General features: G+C 41.7%; 1 protein-coding gene across 8 annotated transcripts in view; it reads left to right on the top strand.

Moving 5' to 3' along the window:
* TMEM164 (transmembrane protein 164) overlaps nucleotides 1-12807 on the top strand; it is a 242715-nt gene that overhangs the window by 133686 nt on the left and 96222 nt on the right. For all 8 annotated transcript variants that reach the window (XM_079764470.1, XM_079764474.1, XM_079764472.1 and 5 more), the window contains one exon: nucleotides 4834-4900. In XM_079764470.1, coding sequence (XP_079620596.1) covers nucleotides 4834-4900 — 67 coding nt within the window. The remainder of the gene's footprint in view (nucleotides 1-4833; nucleotides 4901-12807) is intronic.

Genomic DNA, 12807 nt, shown 5'->3' on the forward strand with positions numbered 1-12807 from the left:
TTTCTTCTCTCTTTTTCTTCATGTTATTCTGTCTAGAGTTTTATCAATTGTTTTGATTTTTTTAAAGACAAACTTTGTTTTATTGATACTCTCTATTGTTTTTGTTTTTAATTTCTTTGGTTTCATCCTTATCTTTATTTCATTTCTTCTGCTTGCTTTGGGTTAATTTGCTCTTTTTTTGTGGATTCTTAAGGTGGAAGTTAAGATTTGAGGCCTGATTCCTGATTTGAGACCATTCTTTTTTTTTCTAATGTAAGAATTAAACATTTCATCCTTTTTGATATGTTGTATTTTATTTTTGTGCAGTTCATAATCTACATATATAAAAGCCAAAGTGACTATCCTATCGTTTGACTGTTCGCCTGGTAGCTATGATGCGCAATGACCACCAGGCGGCATATGCTCCAACCAGTAGAGGAGAGAGCCTGATTCCTGTGGAATCGGCCATGGGTTAGGTTGCTGCTGCTGGGGCACTGTCGGCCCCAAATCTGCTTCAACTGCACCCTGGATCCAGAGAGGAGGGAACCTGATTCCAGGGTGCATCATCCGAGAACCACCCTCTCACGATCTGGTACTCCTCGGGAAATGTCAGAGAGCCAGTTTTGGCCAGATCCCTGCAGGCCAGGTCGAGGGACCTCACCAGTGCACAGCATGCACCAGGCCTCTAGTATTATATAATTTCCTTTGAGAATTCTTCTCTATGGATTTGCCTTTGTAGCCACTCATACAATTTGTAATGTATTCCATATCTTTTGGTTCTTGGTTGTAATCAAGTGCTGAATTGAAATATAAATAATCACATGAAGGTTTTTAACAGCTTTATTTGTGGTTATGAATAACTAGTAGCCCATTTGCAGGAAGAATCCTGCAAGCGGCCGCTGCGGCTGCGTGCACTGCTGCCACCACCACCGTTGCAGCCGCCGCGCCGGCACCCGCACGCTGCTGCTGCCCACCCCGCTCCACCCTGCTCCTCCCCACTCCGCCCCGCTCCGCCCCACCTGGGCTTTCCCTCTGGCAGCCACCTTGCTTTCCACTTTTCCTCCCTCTTCCTTCTAAGTTGTCTTCAGTCTTCACTCCTCCCTCCCTCAGTGTATGCAAATTAACCGCCATATTTGTTGGGTAATTTCCATACTCGCCCTGATTGGCTGGTGGGCATGGCTTTGGCTGGTGGATGTGGCTTGGGCGTAGCAAAGGTGCGGTCAATTTCCATATTACTATTTTATTAGGTAGGATAATGTGACATTTATATACATTACTTTATTAAGGATAAGAATTGCTATCATGTATTAAATGCATACTATGCCTAGCCACTATGTTGATCACTTTATGTAACCATATCTCATTAAATTCTCCAAACAACCATTTCAGCCAAGTACTGTTATTAATTAGACCCATTTTAAGATTGAGGAAACTGTCACACATATTTTAAGTGACTTGTTCAGAGTCACTAGGCCAGTAAGTGACTCTGTCTTACTATGTACCATGTGTCTTACTATGTACCATGTACTTTTCTGAGCACTTTATACATATTGACTATAATAATATTGAGTTGGTACTATTATGTTTCCATTGTGCAGATGAGGAAACTCTCACAGGACCTTCTAGTGGCCCATTATCCATTTCACATACCCAGTAGAAATGTGGGTGTCAGGCTGGAGGTGGGTATAAAGTGAAATCAAAAGCATTGGCCTCTGATGTGGTCAGTTGGTTACCTGTTAGACTGTGCCCTGGGTCCATAGAGGGCAGTTGCGCTGTGTAATTGGGACAGTTTTACCACAAAAGACACAAGGGGTTCTAGTGCCTTTCAGCATGACCGCCCTTGCCCCATTGGCATCCCAGAATTTTTTTCCTACGTGGCTTGCAGTCTTACACAATCACTAATGCGCTCTCTCTCTCTCTCTCTCTCTCTCTCTCTCTCTCTCTCTCTCTCTCTTTCTCTCTCTATCTCTCTCTCTCTCTCTCTCTCTCTCTCTCTCTCTCTCTCTCTCACACACACACACACACACACACACACACACACACACACACTGAACAGGTGTAATGATCATGTCATGGATTTGAAGCATGGTACAGTGGCCAAAACATAGGCTTGAACCTTGAGGAAACCTGTGTATGACTTCTCCTTCTGCCACTTATTATCTGTGAGATCTTGGGCAAGTCACTTAATCGCTTAGTACTTTGGTCATCTCAGCTATGCAATTGAAGAAGATGGTTATAATAAAACCTGTGAGGATTAAATGAGATGATGTATTTGAATAATTAGCCCAGTGATTGGCATATTGAAATGCTCAATACATGTTAGATATTTTGTAATTATTGATATTCTAGATCTTTTTATGTGTTATGGATAATTCTTTAGCATGTATGTAACTTGTGAAACTGAATTTTGAGGACTCAGAACAAATCCTGTCTATATCCAGGAAATTTATCAGTTTTTTAAATCTTGATGTTGGTTTTATCTTCTTTATCTTTGGCCTTCCACAGTCCAGTTTTATCATCCTCAAGATTCAACATTTGGTGCCCCAATTTTTAATTGGCCTTGTGTAAATGCCAGCATTTAAGGCAAATGGCAAAGCCTGGCACCACTGTCCCTTATGCTGAGTACATTGTACAGAGTGTTATGCTGTGGCTGTCACATAGGATGGGCAGACTTAGGCCAGACTCTACTTCACCTGAGGCCTGGGATAACTGTTAATGACCCCTGGTCTAGGCACTGAGGCTTGAGCCATAGTTTTTATCAGTCAAGTTTCTCAGAGCATGCAGTATCCCCATGACCCTGTTGTAAAAGCATGTTGACCTGGCCAGCCTGGAGAGTTAGGAGTGGCATTGTATTGATGTGCTTCCTCCCCTTGATGGACCAAGCAAAGTCCTGGTGAACTATAGGACTGTGATGGCCTGCCATGACTTAAGAGCATTCTTTTCTTGGTCATTCCAAAGCATATTAAGCCTTGGGCAGTGGATGTTGGAGGTGGTAGAGAGACCCCTGAAGCCAAAAGGGAAAAGGAGCATCCCCAACTCTCTGCCAGAGGTCATTTTTGCAAGGGATGGTGCAGGAAGGCTCTGATAGAAAGCAGCGAGAGGGATATAAGAGTTTGGAGACTGGAGTCAGATAAACCTGGGTTTGAATCTTGGCTCTTAAATGTGGTGTTGACTAGGTCACTTTGCTTCTTTGAATCTGGTTTTCTCATCAACAAAATGGGAAAAGTAATTATACCTATCTCATGAGATTGCTGTAAAAATTAAGCAATGGTGTTTATGTAAAGAAGTTAATTAGATACTTTCCTAGAATATGTTAAGTGCGCATCATCACTGTCATTTTGGCATTGGCAACAAGAACAGCAATAAGAAACACACTGGGAGAAATGAAAAGCAGCCTTGGGACTTCTGTGTTATTCCCTTGGGTCTACTTTTAACTTCTGTTAATCTTAGGCACACATCTGTGAGCTCAAAGAGAAGAGCTAATGTTCTAGGGGTCTACAAGGTGTGGTCTGCTTTCCTATTCCTGGTATAAGAGAAATCATAGTATCTCAGGGCCACTGTGTTAGTGTGTGTGTTAAGAGATGAAGAGAGTGAGAGGGAGAGACTTGAGATCTAGGAGGCATGTTGACTCAGCGGTGGTTATGTGTGACTCATCAAATCAGCTTTTCTTCAGGCGGAACAGACTGTCATTCTTTACTTCTCTCTTAGTAGTAAAGGACCATTTGCTTGTAATCATAGAGAAAGCTATTTAAATCCGTCCTCAGAGCCCTTTGCAAGTGAAGTTTGTTTCTGACGTGGTGGTTCTCGAATTATAAGGAATTTCTACTGTGTGTTTTAACAAGTTTGTTATTGGGAAGCAGTATCACTACACAATGCTGAAGTGACCACCTTCTCCCTGCCATCCCTTCCTTTTAAGTCAGATATACCAATATATAAAATAGATCAAAGGAAGCCTGGAAGGCTGACACTTCTGCCCTCACCACCTCCTGTAGCAGCCCCTAAAAGCATTTCTAAGAAGGTGGGGGAACAATTTGCAAAGCACTGCAGTTGGCTCTTTGGGTTGTACTGGCTTTTCTATGCCCAGGTTGCCATTTGGGGAAAAGGATTGGACATGGTCCCATAAATAAGCAACTCTGTTATAAGAAACTAGAGGCCTGTTGCACGAAGTTTCGTGCAAGAATAGGCCTTCCTTCCCCTGGCTTCGCTCCTGGCCACCGGGGAGCCTGCAAGTCCTCGCTCCCGGCCTCCCAGGAGCCTGCAAGTCTTTGCTCCCAGCCAGAGTGCAGCTTCTGTAGCTTCCTCCGGCCCCACCCTCCCCTCATAGCAGGAGTCCCGCCCCGCCCGGCTGATCCCTGCCTGCATATGCAAATTAACCCAACATCTTTGTTGGGTTAATTTGCATACTCACTCCTGATTGGCTGAAGGGTGTCACGGAGGTACAGTCAATTTGCATGTTTCTCTTTTATTAGTGTAGATAGGTCTCTACTGTAATAACAGCACTTGGACACTGCAGCTTTCCTTTCTAATGCTGTCTGAGCTGCAGTAGTTGAAGCCATTGATTGGGGCTGACTGGATGATTTGGAAGATCAGAGCTCATCATGTAATGAAGTATTGTAACCAAAGTACGTTCCAAATGTGTTTGGGGGATTTTGAGGCAGTGATGATGCTCTTCAGAACATTTCAGTTAATACAAAATATGCAGCTTTTCATTTATAGTGCACATGTGCCAACTCCAATGGTCTTTTACATGGAGAGCCACTTGTTTACATTCTCTCCCATATGGTGTGGCATAACCTGTCTGCCACTCCATCAGAGTCTGTGTGTGACCTAGACTTTACTTTTCTTCTCCTCCAGGCTACAGATGCACATGTTGAATGGAGCTCTTCTGGCCTTGCTGTTTCCTGTGGTAAATACCCGGCTGGTAAGTAGTTTCTTCTAGGAGCATACGAGCAACATACAAAGCAGCATTTGCTCACTACTTCATTATGCATTGCTTGTCCTCATCCTTAGCTCATGTGCACTTGTGAGTGTTAAAATATCTACATATACTTTATCTTTAAATAACATAGGTTTGAACTGTGCAGGTCCAGTTATATGTGGATTTTTAAAAATAAATAACATAAAGTACTGTAAATGTATTTTCTTTTCCTTATGCTTTTAATAACATTTTCTTTTCTCTAGCTTACTTTATGGTAAGAAAACAATATATTATACATAAAACATACAAAATATGTGTTAATCGACTGGTTATGTTATTGGTTGGGCTTCAGCAGGCTATTAGTTAAGTTTTTGGGGAGTCAAAAGTTATACATGGATTTTTTGACTGCATGGGGGGCTCACATCCCTAACCCATGTGTTGTTCAAGGGTCAACTGTATATAATGTTGAGGTTTGATGCAGCCCTGTTTGGATCAGTGGAACATGATGGAAATAGGAGTATTTTGTGGAACTCTGAGGCTTGCAATAGTTTCTGGTTTAGGCCAGAATCAAGACAGACCAAAAAACCTACGGAAGCTTTTGGAGAGGTTTGGTAGAGAGAAGGGAGACTGGGGATCCCACCCGTTAAACAAAGTCTTCCAGATGTTTCTAAGGCTCTCTAGTGTGAACTCAGTCACATTGAACCAAGATAATCTGCTAGGAAGTTTCAAAGCTTATGTGCTTTGCCTAGGACCCCCTTGGGCAACAATTAGATTCCTTTCCCACAGGGAAGTCTGAGCCACACACATACCCTGTGGCCAGCAGGTAGAATCCCACTGTGGCAGGAAGCTGAGTGATAAACCAGCAGAGAGAGAAGCTGGAGCTACAGAGCCAGGTAGCAGGGCACTGTCCTCAGAGTCCTACACATGGGAGTGCAGAGGGATTAGTAGGCAATGTTAGAAAGCTCAGGGAAGAAATCACTGATAAATCCTTCCTTTTGCTTTCCATTTGCATGATTTAAGTTTGCCTCATGCATTAAGATCACAGTTTAAATCTCAAGATGATCATTTTTCCTCTTTAGATAACATAGTTTACAAGGTATTTTCACATAACAATTGTGTAAGGTAGATAGGGCAAGTATTATAGCCTTTCGTCACAGAGAAAGAAACTGACATTCAGGGAGTTACACACACACACACACACACACACACACACACACACACACACACACACACTGGAGCTTAAGCCTCCAGATCCTATGAACACAGTTATACTCACTCTCTCTGAGAATTTAGTCATTCCCTCTCCACAAATACTCATCTATATTCTTATGATTGTCATATTGTTCTAGATGCATATTATACATCAATAGAAATTAAAAGAAAAATTATTCATTTAAGCAGTGGTTTTGAACCCTCAGTATGTTCTAGGCTCACCTAGGGGTACTTTAAAAACAACAAACTGATGAATAAAACAATAAAAAAATTCTGAATGCCCTGTCTCTATCCCCACTACCCCAGGTTACAGTTCTGAATTTTTGGCCTGTGATGCAGCCTGGGTAGTGTTTTAAAAAGTCCTTCTAACATGGAGCTGCAGTTAGAGCCACTGATTTTGTGCAATGGTTCTGAAACAATATCCATAGCAATAACCTAAAGGAATGGCTGAAAAATGAGGTTTGCCAGCCCTGGCTGGTGGCTCAGTTGGTTGGAGTATAGTCCCATGCACGAGAAGGTATCAGGTTTGATTCCAGTCAGGGCACATACCTAGGTTGGGGTGTGTATTGGAGGCAACTGACTAATGTTTTCTCTCATACATAGATGTTTCTTTCGTTTCTCTCTCTCTCCCTCCCTCTCCCTTCCTCCCTCTCACTCCCTCTCTCAAATCAATAAAAACATATCCTTGAGTCAAGATTTTTTTTTTTTAAAAAAAAGAGGGTTGGCAGACCCCCTCCCCAGAAAGTCTGATAGAGAGGGTCTGGGGTAATGCCGATTGCATGAGCCCTCAGACCAGGCTTGGAAAATCAGTGTCCTAGTCACTGAAAATTCTAAGTTATTTTGTGTGTAACCCAAAGTGTGGTCTGATGATCAGCATCAGGTGGCTGCTGCTTGTTAGAAATGCAGAATTTCAGGACCCACCTCAGATTCACTGCCTCAAAATCTGCATTTTGACAGGTTTCCCAGGTGGCTTATATGGATGGCCTGGCTCCTTTCTTCCAAAGAGCACAAAGCACCTTATAGGTTGACCATTCAACCTCCAGAAGAGGGAAACACTATGGTGAAAGAGGGCAGGCCATATAACACATCTTTGAACAACATCGTTTTCTTGAGATGCTGTAGGAATTTAACTCCTGTTTATATGAATAGATATGGCAAAATTGGTTTCATTATACATCGTTTTGCTTAGAGTTGCAGAACCTATCAATGATGTTAAATGAAGACTTAGTGTATTGTCTCTGTCAAAATAGGCCTGACACATTAAGTTCAGTGTTCTCCTGTTAGCTGGGATCAGCAGGCAACGCTGCTAACATAGGTACCTTTGCCCTCCCTTCTGCATTTCCCCATACTATGTGACTTACTTGACTTCGCATGGTGAACTGTAGAATCAGAACTCCTGATTTGGTCTCAGAGCTATAGAGCAGGGGTCCCCAAACTTTTTAAACAGCGGGCCAGTTCACTGTCCCTCAGACCGTTGGAGGGCCGGACTATAGTTTAAAAAAAAACTATGAACAAATTCCTATGCACACTGCACATATCTTATTTTGAAGTAAAAAAACAAAACGGCAAAAACACCCGCATGTGGCCCGTGGGCCATAGTTTGAGGATGCCTGCTATAGAGGATAATACCCAATAATGTTGTTAATCAAACAAATTAGATACACATTTCTTACTGGTTCAGGTTTGGAGCTGGAGCTGAAGTTACTCCCTGCCTGTGGCGGTAACCTGCTAAGGCAGGGAAGTGTATCCAGTTCTATTTTATTCCATCTCTCTAATCACCCTGCTACTGTTTTCTCAGGAGATTCCCAGATCTGTAAATATATTGCTATGACATATGTCTGCTATTTTGCTGCCTATGGAGTCTTGTGTAGGATTTTTATAGTTTCCCGTCTTACATTTAAGTCCTTTAGCCATTTTGACTTTGTTTTTGTGTAAGTTGGTGACCTAGTTTCATTTTTTTTTGCATGTATCTGACCAAATTTCCCAACATCATTTATTGAAGAGACTGTCTTGACTCCATTGTATGCTTCATATTTGCCTCCTTTGTCAAATATTACTTGAGCATAATGGCTTGGGTCCGTTTCTGGGTTCTCTGTTCTGTTCCATTGGTCTATATGTCTGTTCTTGTGCCAGTCCCAGACAGTTTTGAGAACCGTGGCTTGGTAATATAGTTTGATGTCTGGTATTGAGATCCCTCCAATATTGTTCTTTCTCAGGATTGCTGTGGCTATTCTGGATCTTTTTTTATTCCATATGAATTTTTGGAGAGTTTGTTCTAGATCTTTGAAGTATGCCATTGGTATTTTAATGGGGATTGCATTGAATCTGTAGATTGCTTTGGGTAGTATGGACATTTTAATGATGTTGATTCTATCAATCCATGAACATGGTATGTTCTTCCATTTGTTTATGTCTTCCTCTATCTCTTTTTTCAATGTACTGCAGTTTTCCGAGTACAAGTCTTTTACCTCCTTAGTTAAGTTTATTCCTAGGAATCTTAATTTTTTTTGGTGCAATGGTAAATGGGATTGTTTTTGGTTTTTTTTGTAGTTTCTCTTTCTGTGAGTTCATTATTGGTGTATAAAAAGGCCATAGACTTCTGGGTGTTAATTTTGTATCCTGTTACATTGCCGAATTCATTTATTAAGTCTAGTAGTTTTTTTGATGGATTCTTTGGGGTTTTCCATGTATAGTATCATGTCATCTATATAATAAAAGCCTAAGCGACCTTTAAGGCAGAACGACCAGAAGACCTGTCCCTGTGATGCGCACTGACCACCAGGGGGCAGACGCTAAACGCAGGAGCTGCCACCTGGTGGTCAGTGTGCTACCACAGGGGGAGCACCACTCAGCCAGAAGCCAGGCTGATGGCTGGCAAGCCTCCGCTGCAGCGCTAAGGAGCAGCGAGCTGAGTGATAAGGAGCAGCGAGCAGGCAACTAAGGAATGAGGGGTCCCGGACTGCAAGAGGGTGCTGGCTGGGCTGAGGAACCCCTCCTCCACCAGTGCACGAATTTGGTGCACTGGGCCTCTAGTCTGCAAATAAGGACAGTTTTACTTCTTCTTTTTCCAATTGGATGCCTTTTATTTCTTCTTTTTGTCTGATTGCTATGGCTAGCACGTTCAGTACTATATTGAGCAGGAGTGGTGAAAGTGGACATCCCTGTCTTGTTCCTGTTCTTAGGGGAAATGAGTTTAGTTTTTGCCCATTGAGTATGATGTTGGCTGTAGGTTTGTCATATACGGCTTTTAATATGTTGAGGTATGATCCCTCTATTCCCATTTTGCTGAGAGTTTTTATCAAGAAAGGATGTTGGATTTTGTCAAATGCTTTTTCTCCATCAATTGATAGGATTATGTGATTTTTGTCTCTGTTTGTTTATGTGATGTATCACATTTATTGGTTTGCGGATATTGTACCATCCTTGCATCCCCAGAATAAATCCCACTTGGTCGTGGTGTATGATCTTTCTAATGAAATGCTGAATTCGATTTGCTAGAATTTTGTTGAGGATTTTAGTGTCTATGTTCATCGAGGATATTGGCCTGTAGTTCTCTTGTTTTGTGGTGTCTTTATCTGGTTTTGGAATTAGGGTAATGCTGGCTTCATAGAAATAGCTTGGAAGTTTTGCTTCCTCTTGAATTTTGTGGAATAGTCTGAGGAGGATAGGTTTTAGTTCTTCTTTGAATGCTTGGTAGAACTTCCCTGTAAAGCCATCCCGACCACGGCTCTTGTTTGCTGGAAGATTTTTGATCACTGCTTCAATTTCTTCAGTAGTTATCAGCCTATGCAGGTTTTTTCATTCTTCCTGATTGAGTTTTGGGAGGTTGTATTTTTCTAATAATATGTCCATTTAGTCTAGGTTGTTCATTTTGTTGGAATAGAGTTGTTCATAGTATTTTTCCATAATCCTTTGTATTTCTCTGGGATCGGTTGTTACTTCACCTCTTTCATTTCTGATTTTGTTTATTTGGGTCCTCTCTGTTTGCTTCTTGGTGAGCCTGCCTAGAAGTTCATCAATCTTGTTTATCCTTTCAAAGAACCAGCTCTTGGTTTTGTTGATCTTTTGTTTTTTGTGGGGTTTTTTTTTTTTTTTTTGGTCTCTATGTCATTCATTTCCACTCTCATCTTTATTATGTCCTTCCTTCTGCTTACAATGGGCTTTTATTGTTGCTCTCTTTCTAACTCTTTGAGTTGTAGGGTTAGATAATTCATTACCATTGTTTCTTGTTTTTTGAGGTAGGCCCGTAGAGCTATAAACTTCGTTCTCAAGACTGCTTTCACTGTGTTCCACAGATTTTGGATTGTTGTGTTTTCATTGTTTGTTGCCAAGATACTTTTTATTTCTTCTTTGATCTCTTTGCTAACCCAATCATTGTTTAATAGCATGCTATTTAGCCTCCAGGTGTTTGATTTTTTTCATTGTTTTTATTGTAGTTGATTTCTAATTTTATGCCATCATGATCTGAGAAGATGCTTGATATGATTTCTATCTTCTTAAATTTAAAGAGACTTTGCCTGTGTCCCAATATGTGGTCTATCTTTGAAAATGACCCATGTGCACTTGAGAAGAATGTATATTCTGTGGCTTTGGGGTGAAATGTTCTGAAGATTTCAATTAATTCCATCTGATCTAGTGCGTCATTTAGGTAGGATTAATGTTTCTTTGCTGATTTTTTGTTTAGAGGATTTATCCATTGGTGTTAGTGGCGTGTTAAAGTCCCCTACTATGACTGTATTGCTGTCAATATCTCCCTGGATATCCTCCAGAAGTTTTTTGTTTTTTTTAATGTATTTGGGTGCTCCTGTATTGGGTACATACATATTTACCAGAGTTATATCTTCTTGTTGAATTGCTCCCTTTAGTATTATGAAGTGGCCTTCCTTATCTCTTGTTGTGGCCTTCACTTTGAGGTTTAATTTGTCAGATATAAGTATTGATACCCCAGCTTTTTTTTTCATTTCCATTCACCTGAAAAACCTTTTTCCATCCCTTCACCATAGGTCTGTGTGAGTCCTTTGTTCTAAGGTGGGTTTCCTGTAGACAGCAGATATATGGGTCATGTTTTCTTATCCACACATCTACCCTATGTCTTTTGATTGGGGCATTTAATCCACTTACATTTAAAGTTATTATTGACTAGAGGCCCGGTGCATGAAAATTCATGTACTGGAGGGGGTGTCTCTCAGCCTGGCCTGTCCCCTCTCACAGTCCAGGGGCCCTCAGGGGTGGGAGGTAACCTAGCGATCAGGGGAAGGTGATACCCAATCACACCTCTGCTGCTGCCACTGCCAGCAGAGTAAGCCTCAGCCGGCCCTGGTTACCTGAGCCTCGGGCAGCCCTGTGTGCTTGTGCAGCCACCATCTGAGGCTTACCTGTGCCTTGGGCTGTTCCTGGGCCGATGATCAGTTCCATCTGAGGCTTGCCTGTGCCTTGGGCTGGACCTGGGTGCCTGGGAGTTCTGAGGGGACTGGGGGACTCCGGAGGCATTGTGTGGAGTGGCCGGGCCTCCCTGGGATTGGGCCCAGCCTTGCCATGTGCCTGCTGCCCTGGTAGGGCTGAGGGGCCTGGGTGCTGCCATCTTTGAGGGCAGTGCAGTCAATTAGCATATTCCCTCCTTATTGGCTGTGGGCACCACCATCTTTGATGGCGGGGCAGTCAATTAGCATATTCCCTCCTTATTGGCTGTGTGCAACGTCATCTTCGAGGTCTGGGCAATCAATTCGCATATTCTGTTTTTATTGGCTGTGCGTGCCGCCATCTTTGCTACAGTGAGGGTCAATTAACATATTCCTTCTTTGTTAGATAGATAGGTACTTGTTTGTCACCATTTTTATTCTTTATGCCCATGTTTCTTCTTCTCTTCCTATTCTTTTTACAACAGACCCTTTAACATTTCTTGCATTGCTGGTTTGGTGGTAATAAACTCCCTTAGTCCTTTTTTGTCTGTGAAGCTCCTGATTTCACCCTCAATTTTGATTGATAGCCTTGCTGGGTACAGTATTCTTTGAATCAGACCCTTGCTTTGCATGACTTTGCATATTTCATTCCATTCCCTTCTGGCTTGATGTGTTTCTGTTGAGAAATCTGTCGCTAGTCTGATGGGAGATCCTTTGTAGGTAACTGTCTCTCTCTGGCAGCCTTTAAGTTTCTTACTTTGTCGTTGGTGTTTGCCAATTTAATTATAATGTGTCTTAATGTTGATATTTTTGTGTTCATCTTGTTTGGGATTCTGTGAGCTTCTTGGACTTATGTGAGTTTTTTCTTCTTCCCAGTATCAGGGAAGTTTTCTGTCAATATTTCTTCAAAGAGGTTTTCTATTCCTTGCTCAGTTTTCTCTCATTCTGAGACCCCTATTATGAGGATGTTGTTTCATTTTGTGTTGTCCCAAAGTTCCCTTAGGCTCTCCTCCTGTTTTTTTAAGTTTTTATTGTAGATAAAGCTCTGCTTGGATATTTTTTCTTACCTTGTCTTCTAGCTCACTGATTCAGTCCTATGCTTCTTCTACAGTAGTCTACTATTGATGCTTTCTATTGTGTTCTTTATTGCATCAATGTCATTTTTCATTTCTTCTTGGTTCTTCTTCATTTCCTCCTGGTTCTTACACATATTGTTGAATTTTCCTCCATCCTTTTCAGTGTCCTTATGACCATTGCTCTGAATTCTTTCTCTGACATATTGCTTGCCTACATTTCGTT

Source organism: Cnephaeus nilssonii (assembly GCF_951640355.1).
Source record: "Cnephaeus nilssonii genome assembly, chromosome: X".
NCBI classification, from domain to species: domain Eukaryota; kingdom Metazoa; phylum Chordata; class Mammalia; order Chiroptera; family Vespertilionidae; genus Cnephaeus; species Cnephaeus nilssonii.